The sequence below is a fragment of the Myotis yumanensis genome, unplaced genomic scaffold (assembly GCF_028538775.1).
Source record: "Myotis yumanensis isolate MYYU_CA2020_CCGP unplaced genomic scaffold, mMyoYum1.0.hap1 SCAF_3, whole genome shotgun sequence".
In the NCBI taxonomy this organism is placed as follows: Eukaryota; Metazoa; Chordata; class Mammalia; order Chiroptera; family Vespertilionidae; genus Myotis; species Myotis yumanensis.
This window is the reverse complement of record NW_027223754.1, coordinates 164524289-164534392: the sequence shown is the minus strand read 5'-3', so window position 1 is coordinate 164534392 and position 10104 is coordinate 164524289. Positions and strand designations below refer to the sequence as shown.

Genomic DNA, 10104 nt, shown 5'->3' with positions numbered 1-10104 from the left:
GTTTAGTGAAAATGAAACCTTCAGTTTATATAATAGAATGGAAAAAATCAAGACATGATTATTTCAAAAGTGAGTGCCTGAACCAGGATATAGAAGTGGGACTGATGAGGCAGGTATAATAAGGAATTTGGACCATCTAACAGAAAAGTGAGAATTTTTGTTGTTTTGGCTGCTCTGCCTGTGGAGTAGCCTTCTGTCTGTCTCACTGCTTCACTAATAAACTTATTTCACTTTACACTCTAAAAAATTTTTTTTATATTCCATTTGAATTGATGGCAGAACATCAAGAAGAAGCTATCCAGATTAAGTATTAGAAAGTAGCATGATATTAAGCGGAGATGTGGGTATCTGATTAAAAAACAAACAAACTAACTAACAAGGGCAAAGTTCCTTAAAGGTGTGTCTAAATGAAACCCGCCCTCCTAGGAGGATTAACTGTAAAATGCGGATAATAGCATTTACTGCATGTAATGGTTTTAAGATTACCGTAAAATACTTCGAATAGTGCCAAGCACACAGTAAGCGTTTAATACAGCTGCTGCTATTAATATGTTTACTATTACTGTGTTTTTTTTTCCTTCTCTACTTTTTTTCTGTGAGCCACACCACCTTTTCGGCAGGGTTGGGCATTCTTTCGGAACACTTCGTACACACACAAAAAAAAAAAAAAAAAAGGAAAGAAAGAAAGAAAACATTTCGCACAAGCTCAGCTTTTTATCAGATCTAGGTTTTGAGCTATGAAAACTGCGAAACTGCGGCCGCTTGCAATGGTTGAAATGCAGTAAGACCCTTACACACCCCCGTCGCACAGAATGGTGCCTTCCCGGACCGCTTCCCTCCCCCACCCCCCCCCCCGGACCGACGGTAGTACATCCCAGGCTGCCGCTGGAAAGGAAAAGGTGGTGCCAAAGTTGAGCGCACGAAGGATTGTCTTTGCTCCCGGAAGCAATTGTTCTTTAGCACAGGAAACAGTTGATGTTTCACGGGAGGTGGGACTGGGCGGGTCAGAACTCAGCGGCTGACGGCGGGGGAGGAGCCGGGTCCGCTGCCGGGTGGTTGGGCCGGGCGAGTGTCCTTATCCCAGCGTTCGGGGCTCGGGCCTGTAAGCCTTTTGGAGTAGCAGCGGCGAGAACGATTGGGTCGAACCGGGAAGGCATGTTGCTCTTCGTGGAGGTGAGTGGACTGGGCTATCTTGTCCTGCCCCGAAGGGAGCGGGAGCGGGAGCGTGGAGGCGCGGGCCGGTCCCACCGCCATGTGACTTTCCAGGCCGTCCACGCCGCGGAGCCGGCAGATAGGCTGACACAGCACCCGGGCTGCGCAGGCCCGCGGCCCCACCGGCGCGCGCTCGCCCCTTAGGACGCGACGGGCGGGGAGGGCCGGCGCGGGGGGACGGGGAAGCGGGGGACGCGAGCCTGGTCTGGTGGGGCGTGAGGCTCGGAGGAAGGGGAAGGTGTCCCATATGGAGCCCCTGGCGGAGGCCCACAGGCGCGGGGGGCGGAGCCTGCGGGGAAGGGCGATCAGGTGGGCGCGTTCCGGGGGTGGGAGCGGGGTGCGCGGGGCCCGCTGGGAGAGGCGAGCAACATGTGGGGCGGCGGAGCGAGGAAGGTGAAATTCGGTATGTGTGTTGGGGAAGAAAGTTGCCAGCTCCTTTCTGCAACCCCCGTCCAGTTTTGTTGGGTCCCCGTGTCTTGGTCTCTGGAACGTTCTGTGGGTGGAGAGTGAGTTGCTGTGAACCGAGGAGAAGCCAGTAGGCTTCGGAAGGTTTGAAAGGCACCGCTTTGACCTTTTGTAAAAGTTACTCAAGCGGCGGCTCCGGAATGAGGACGTGGTTTGTTTTTTTTTTTGAACGGCTTACAAGCCCTTTGCAAAGAAAATTCCAAGCATGAGAGAAACCTAAGTCCGGGGAAAGCCAATTTTTGTATTGTTACTTAACGATATAAACGGTTTTTTAAACTTGTAATTGGAACGTCGGCTGTTGGCCTGTTGTAATTTTAGGTAAGAGATAGCTGCCTTACACAAATATTCGAGGCTTAATTTCTCTTCTTTCTGTCTTTCTCTTGTGTGCAGTGAGCATCAGCTGACTGCCTGGCTAAAGCTTTGAGTAGATTCCTGATCATACTGTTCTTGCATTGTGAAAACGTCAAACCAGCAAAGCTGCAACTTCGCAACTTGGCACTTGTTAACTATGCCCATAAAAGAATCTTTTCAATGAGGGAAGGAATTTACAGGTTGTATAATTGATCGGCCAGTCTTTCCGGGGGAAGGGAGGGATCTTACTCTGTAAATATTCCGGGTAAAGAAAATGACATGCGCTCACTTTTTAATAATCTATTCAGTGTCTCTGATCAATGTGAGAGCTTTAAATTGGGTTTTAAATTGACACAGTTACTTTAGAGTATGTCCAACGTTGATAGTAAACATTCATTAGGATATTCCAGGCGAATCATGAAAAGTTTTAAAATTAATTGAAGCCATTCTGTTGACCGATTTTTATACTCGTATTTCATTGGGCAGAAAAAGAAATCAGATTATGATTTTAAACAATGCCAGTTTGTGTTAGGAATGTTATGTCATTTAAATGGTGCAGATTTCAGTGTGTATGTGTTTTGCCAGGCAAAAGAAGGACTGTGAAGTTTTATTTATATCAACATAATTCCAAAATAAACTTTTGAGTTCCAAGTTGATTTCTTTGGCTTTGTTAAAATGTGAAGTATAATAATAGCTCCATTTATTGAGTGTTGAAGCTAGATCCTTTCGTTTCTAAAACAACAAAGCAGTATTTTACAGATGAGAGATGGAGAGGTTAAGTAATTTAGTAAAAGTAAAGTAGTGGTATTGAGATTTAGATGCAAGTCATTCTAATGACAAATCAAGGCTCTCGATAAACTGTTTACATAAAATTGTTTCCATTAATCATTCATTTTCTTAGCGAATCAGTATATGATTTTAAATTTTTCTCCTATGAGTTTTATTGAAAATTAATGTCACTACATATTTGGGGCTGAATATATGATGTTAAAATCGGTGAAAAAACTAAAAACAACACTGGTCATTTAGCATTTTGTTAACTAATATTTGATCCTTGTAACTTCATGTTATAGGAATTATTCTAAATAAGTGAACCCAAGCTCAGAAGTTTGATGTCTAAGGTCATTCAGGTGTGAATAATGTAGGGACTAAAGTCTGAAGTCTGACTTCTACAACATAAAGCTCTGGCTTCAGAACTTATTTTTGTACTTTCCCCTAAGCCAAAAGTTCTTAATCTGGGTCCCTAGATAGAATTGAGGAAGTCCATGAACTTGATTAAGGAAAAAAAAATTGCTTATTTTCACTAGCTTCTAGTTGAAATCTAAAAATGAAAATTCTTGAAATTTTAATGGATGAAACGAGAAACATTTTCATATCGTATTACAGTTTTAACATAATCTTGTCATTGTTTTTGCTCATGACTATTATATATAATCTTGTTATTTAATGTATCAGTGAAGCACATTTATTACTAAATTTGAAATTTAAAAATACTTTGATAAATATAATTGGTTTATTTTGTGATCCTTAGTATTTTATATACTTAAGAACGTAATTCTGAGAAGAGGTCCATGGCACAGGAGAGTTTAAGAATCACTTTACTATAAAACTAAGTTGCATGTGGATCATCTTTGGACTTCTCTAATGTGGGATCTATGAGTCCTCTGCAGTTGTGTTCAAAATCTCTTACTGAGTGCATTTTTCTGGAGAGACTCCAGTTTACTAATTTATAACTGGAATCAGTGGGATATATAAAAGTAATGATAATAGTATAATAATAGTGGTGTGCACATGTATTGTAATTACTGTGTGTCAGGCCTGTTAAGTGTTTTTGCATGTATGTGTGTATATATATGTACATATATATACACACATATTTATATATACACAACTATTCAAGCCTACTTTTGATGTAGTGGCGTTATCTCCATTTTAGAGATAAACTAAGGCACAGAGAATTTAAGAAACTTGCCTAAGATTGCACAGCCAGTGAATGTTTAAGCTGCAGTTAGGATTCTAAATTACTTAAAAATCTTAATTAAAGATTTTTATGGTCCAGTAGGCAGACAAGGAATCTTATTTTAAAAATACTTAGATGTCATTTTTTTTTAACTTGGTCTTGCAGGCAAATGGCTATATAGACTTCAGTAGTTTATTATTTTTTTCTCACCTCTGTTTTGAAAGGAGACACACTGGCTATCTGGAAAGAGGTAAAAATATTTGGATAATTCACAAAATTGTCAAACATGTCCCAGCATAAATTCTTAAAACAATTCTGTAAGTTTGAAACAGCTCCCTTCTTTTGGCTACTAGAGAGTTATTTAAATTTTTGAGCACCAAGGAGACAGTTTGCAAATTTTTCATGTTTTTTATGCTTGCTAACATTTTATTCATTTTTCACATCATTCCTCCCTCCCCAGCCCCCCCCCCCCCCCCCCCCCCCCCCCCCCCGTTAATATTTCAGCTAGTTATGTCTGCTCTAATTGTTTGGCAGTATTTTGTTTTGTTTTGTTTTGTTTTAAATAGGATTTCTGTCTCTATTTGAGGTTTTCTCTGAAAATGAAGACTTAGAACCACTTTAGATAGCAATGAATTTTATGTACCCTAAGATGCTTTAATCACTCTCACATAACTTTTTTATTTTTTAATACTTTTTTTTATAATTAAATCTTTATTGTTCAGATTATTACATTTGTTCCTCTTTTTCCCCCCATAACTCCCCTCCCAGTTCCTACCCCACTCTCCACCCTCATTCCCCACCCACTGTCCTCATCCATGGGTGCACGATTTTTGTCCAGTCTCTTCCCGCATCTCCCACACCCCTTTTCCCCCCCAAGCATAGTCAATCCATTCCCTTTCTATGTCCCTGATTCTATTATAATCACCAGTTCATTCTGTTCATCAGATTATTTATTCACTTGATTCTTAGATTCACTTGTTGATAGATGCATATTTGTTGTTCATAATTTGTATCTTTACCTTTTTCTTCTTCTTCCTCTTCTTACAGGATACCTTTCAGCATTTCATATAATACTGGTTTGGTGGTGATGAACTCCTTTAGCTTTTCCTTATCTGTGAAGCTCTTTATCTGACCTTCAATTCTGAATGATAGCTTTGCTGGATAAAGTACTCTTGGTTGTAGGTTCTTGGTATTCATCACTTTGAATATTTCTTGCCACTCCCTTCTGGCCTGCAAAGTTTCTGTTGAGAAATCAGCTGACAGTCGTATGGGTATTCCCTTGTAGGTAACTGAGTTTCTTTCTCTTGCTGCTTTTAAGATTCTCTCTTTGTCTTTTGCTCTTGGCATTTTAATTATGGTGTGTCTTGGTGTGGTCCTCTTTGGATCCCTTTTGTTTGGGGTTCTCTGTGCATCCTGGACTTGTAAATTTATTTCTTTCACCAAGTAGGGGAAGTTTTCTGTCATTATTTCTTCAAATAGGTTTTCAATATCTTGCTCTCTCTCATCTTCTGGCACCCCTATAATTCTGATGTTGGTACACTTGAAGCTGTCCCAGAAGCTCCTTAGACTATCTTCACCCTTTCGGATTCTTTTTTCATTTTGCTTTTCTGGTTGGGTGTTTTTTGCTTCCTCGCATTTCAAATCTTTGACTTGATTCTTGCACTCCTCTGGTCTGCTGTTGGGAGTCTGTATAATATTCTTTATTTCAGTCAGTGTATGCTTACTTTCAAGTTGGTCCTTTACCACATCATCGAGGGTCTCATTAGATTTCCTGTACATCTCATCAAGTTTATCGACAGACTCTAGAAGCCTCTTGAGAGACCTCAAAAGTGTGGTTTTGAATTCTATATCCAGTAGCCTGCTTTCCTCCGGTTCTGTCCTTTGTGGCCTGTTTCTGTCTTGGCATTTTTTTATGCTTCGCTGTGTTGATAGAGTGGCTTTCCGTGTTAAGTGTCCCAATTACCTGAGGTAGACACTCTTGGTGCACCCCCTTGTGGTCTCTGTGAGCAGTCTTGTTGTAGTCAAGCCTTGATTGTTGTAGGTAATTACTACTTGACCTCCAGGCCAACTGGCTGTGAGAATCAGCTGTGTTTGCAGTGGGAGAACTTCTGTCCTCTAGGGAGGTGCTAATCTAGCCTTTGCCTGAGGCTATCCAGCAAATGGCTCTGTGCAGGGCTTGGTCGGGGCGGGTCCCACGGGATCAACAGGGCAGGGGAGGGAGCAGTTATGGCTGCTCTCAGTCTGTCCCCAGGGGCTCTGCCTCTCTGTCCCAGCAACCGCTGCAAACCTCGGAGGGACCGAAGCCAGACAGTCCCGCTTCTCCCATTTGAGTCTGGGTCCCTAGAGACTCACCCGGATCTGGAGCTCAGAGTCTGAGGCTCCCTCTGGATTGAAGCAGTCAACCACGCCCTCAGCCACCAGCCCGCACTGCGCGCACTCCGCACCTTAGTATTTTACTTCAGCACTGCGCCTCCTCTGATTCTCGGTTCCTCCTAGTTGTAGAACTTCCACTCAGCCAGCCTTCCTGTGGTTCTGGATGATGTCCGTTCCGTCTTTTAGTTGTATTTTTGAAGTGGTTGTTTGAGGCAGCAAACTCCAGCGTTAACCTATGCCGCCATCTTGGTTTCTCTCCACTTTTTTTTTTTAATATATATTTTATTGATTTTTTACAGAGAAGAAGGGAGAGGGATAGAGAGTTAGAAGCATCGATGAGAGAGATCGATCAGCTGCCTCCTGCACGCCCCCTACTGGGGATGTGCCCGCAACCAAGGTACATGCCCTTGACTGGAATCGAACGTGGGACCCTTCAGTCCGCAGGCCGACGCTCTATCCACTGAGCCAAACCGGTTCGGCACTCTCACATAACTTTTAAAAATTATTTTTAATTATGGTAAAATACACGTACAAAATATATCATCTTCACTATTTTAGTGTATAGTTAGTTCAGTGGTATTAAGTGCATTTACATTGTTGTGCAACTGTCACCATCATCCATCTCTGGGACTCTTCATCTTGCAAAACTGAAACACTGTACACATTAATCAACTCCCATTCTTCCCTTCCCCCAGTTCTTACATAATTTTAAAAATAATTTATCTGACTTCCAAAGTTTTCTGCTTCTCCAGGTGATAACATTTTGCACTTTAGGTTAGCCTTAGTGTCTGAAAATAGTGGGATATTTGCCTGAATAATTTTTCATTTTATATAACAGTAATCATAGGTAGTGTGCCTGTGCACAGTACTCCGTTTTTCTCCATTAGCTTAAATAATTATTTATAGAAAGTTATTAGATACCACTGGCTAGAAATGATTTTTTAATTATTTGAGAGAGAGAGAGAGAGAGAGAGAGAAACAGCGATTTGTTATTCCACTTATTTATGCATTCATTGGTTGATTCTATTTTTTAAATATATTTTATTGATTTTTTACAGAGAGGAACGGAGAGGGATAGAGAGTTAGAAACATCGATGAGCGAGAAACATGGATCAGCTGCCTCCTACACACCCCCTACTGGGGATGTGCCCACAACCAAGGTACATGCCCTTGACCAGAATTGAACCTGGGACCCTTCAATCTACAGGCCAACACTCTATCCCATTGGTTGATTCTTATATGTGCCCAGACCAGGGATGGAACCCCCAAACTTGGGTATATCAGGACAATGTTCTAACCAACGGAGCTACCCAGCCAGGGCCAGAAATTGTTTATTTATTTATTTTATTTTTATTTATTTTTAATTTTTTAAAAATATATTTTATTGATTTTTTTACAGACAGGAAGGGAGAGGGATAGAGAGAGTCAGAAACATCGATCAGCCGCCTCCTGCACACTCCCTACTGGGTATGTGGCCGCAACCAGGTACATGCCCTTGACCAGAATCGAACCTGGGACCCTTGAGTCCCCAGGCCGACGCTCTATCCACTGAGCCAAACCGGTTAGGGCAGAAATCATTTTTTTAAAAAGTGACTTAGAAAAGAAGAAAATAACTATATGAATTGTGAAGTGATTCCCAAGAGGAATTATAAGTAAGTGAATAGCTGAATGATTTTTTGAACAATTTGATTTTGGAATATTTATTGCAACTTGAATCCGAATTTAAAAATGAATAAAAATATTTTTAGACATAATGGACTGAAAATAAAGTAAAAATTATTTTTGAAGAGTGAAAAGTGGAATAAAAGGCTCAGGTGAACATAAAAGTATCTCATGGTGCTTCAAAGTATACAGTATGTGAAAAAGTAGAAATATTGGTGTTCAACTACTGTTTACCAGTTTTCATTTGTTCAGACTATATGCCAGTTTCATATTATTCCCAGTTAATGGAAATGATCCTTAATACTAGACATGTACATTTCAAATCTGTGATTTTGGTCTTCTACCTAGGAGCTTAAAAAAAGATTTGAGCCCTGGCCCGTTTGGCTCAGTGGATAGAGCGTAGCCCCATGGATTGAAGGGACCTGGGTTTGATTTCAGTCAGGGGCGCCTACCTTGGTTATAGGTTCCCTGGCCCTGGTTGGGGTGTGTGCAGGAGGCAACCAATCAGATGTGTCTTTCACACATCAGTGTTTCTCTCTGTCTCTCCCTTTCCCTTCCACTCTCTAAAAATCAATGGGAAAATATCCTTTGGGTGAGGATTAACAAAAAAAATAAAACAATTGACTTAAAAAAAAAGATTTTGAGCCCAGCTGGTGTGGTTCAGTGGTGAGCATTGACGTATGGACCAGGAGGTCATGGTTCCATTCCTGGTCAGGGCACATGCCTGTGTTCAGGGCTACATTACCCAGTAGGGAGTGTGCCGGGGGCAGCCCATCCATAATTCTCATCATTGATGTTTCTATTTTTCTCTCCCTCTACCTTCCTACCTTCCTTTCTGAAATCAATAAAAATGTGTGTGTGTGTATATATATATAATATATATATATATATATGATGTTTATCCTGTAGTTAGAAATGGCGTCTGAATCTTGTTTTGCCGACGAATAGAAAGTAGAGGAAGTTGAGAAATGAATCCAGCTGTCAATTTGAAGTCATAAAAAAGATTCTAACCTCCTTGAATATCCTTAAATGAAAATGAAAAATGAGTGTTGATAGCATTTTAATTTATTTTTCCTATATCCTGTGTTTTGCTTAAGTTTTGTTTTCTTTAAAGTTTAATTTTTGAGGGAGGTTTTCAGTCTTCTAGAAAACACTGTAAATTTTTGTATTAATGCATTGTAATTTTCTGTAAGGGTTTTGGAATCCTTGCATGACCTGAGGCAAGTGAGGACTTTTGAGCCTCAAGTTCCCACTTATAATTTGAGATAAATGAGTTCTTCTGGCAGAGTTGGTTTGTGTTTCTGGTGTCTGTGGTGTTTATATATTAGATAAGCCTTGTAATACAGTATAATTAGGTAATGCTTGACAGACAATACCATTTAACCATTACAGTAACTATTGTGATGTAAATTGTCCAGTTTGTTAGTAATTGCCTTTCAAAACCACTGAAATTTGTTCTTTAAATGTTTCTGGTAAATTTGTCAAAACTACATGATAGCAGCTCTCGTAATTACAATAATTACTGTGAGATAGCACTGATTTAAGAGATGTAACTTTTTGAGTTCTAATTTCAGCCTTGTTACTAATTTGTTCTGATTTGGGTAAACCAAACAGGGTAATTACCTTATTAAAATTTTTTATAGTTCAAGTATAGTTTTAATTGGACAAATAAAACTTTAAAAATAAGAGTGAAGCTCTGGCCATGTAGTAACTCAGTTGGTTAGAGTGTTGTCCTGATATGACGAAGTTACAGGTTTGATCCCGTGTCAGGGCACATACAAGAAGCAATCAATGAATCAATCCATAAATAGGTGGAACAGCAACTCAAATGTTTCTTTTTCTCTCCCCCTCTTTCTCTAAAAATCAATTAAAAAAAATAAAACAATGAAGATTTTAGTATGTTAAAAATACAGATTCGCCCTGGCCGGCTTGGCTGAGTGGATAGCGTGCCAGCCTGCGGATTGAAGGGTCCCAGGTTCGATTCCGGCCAAGGGCACATGCCTGGGTTGCGGGCTTGATCCCCAGTGGGGGGCGTGCAGGAGGCAGCCAATCAATGATTTGCTCTCATCTTTGATGTGTCT

The 10104-nt window shown here is 40.5% G+C and overlaps 1 protein-coding gene across 6 annotated transcripts in view; it reads left to right on the top strand.

The window, feature by feature from the left end:
* Positions 1 to 1028: 1028 nt before the first annotated feature.
* The window catches only part of LARP4 (La ribonucleoprotein 4), a 73603-nt gene continuing 64527 nt past the window's right edge, over positions 1029 to 10104 (top strand). For 3 of the 6 annotated variants that reach the window (XM_070410246.1, XM_070410247.1, XM_070410245.1), the window contains exon 1: positions 1029 to 1173. In XM_070410246.1, the coding sequence (XP_070266347.1) occupies positions 1156 to 1173 (18 nt within the window). In that variant the 5' untranslated portion in view covers positions 1029 to 1155. Of the gene's footprint in view, positions 1174 to 1542; positions 1616 to 2067; positions 2229 to 10104 lie in introns of those variants that run through there. The other 3 variants (XM_070410248.1, XM_070410249.1, XM_070410250.1) reach the window with 3 other exon arrangements.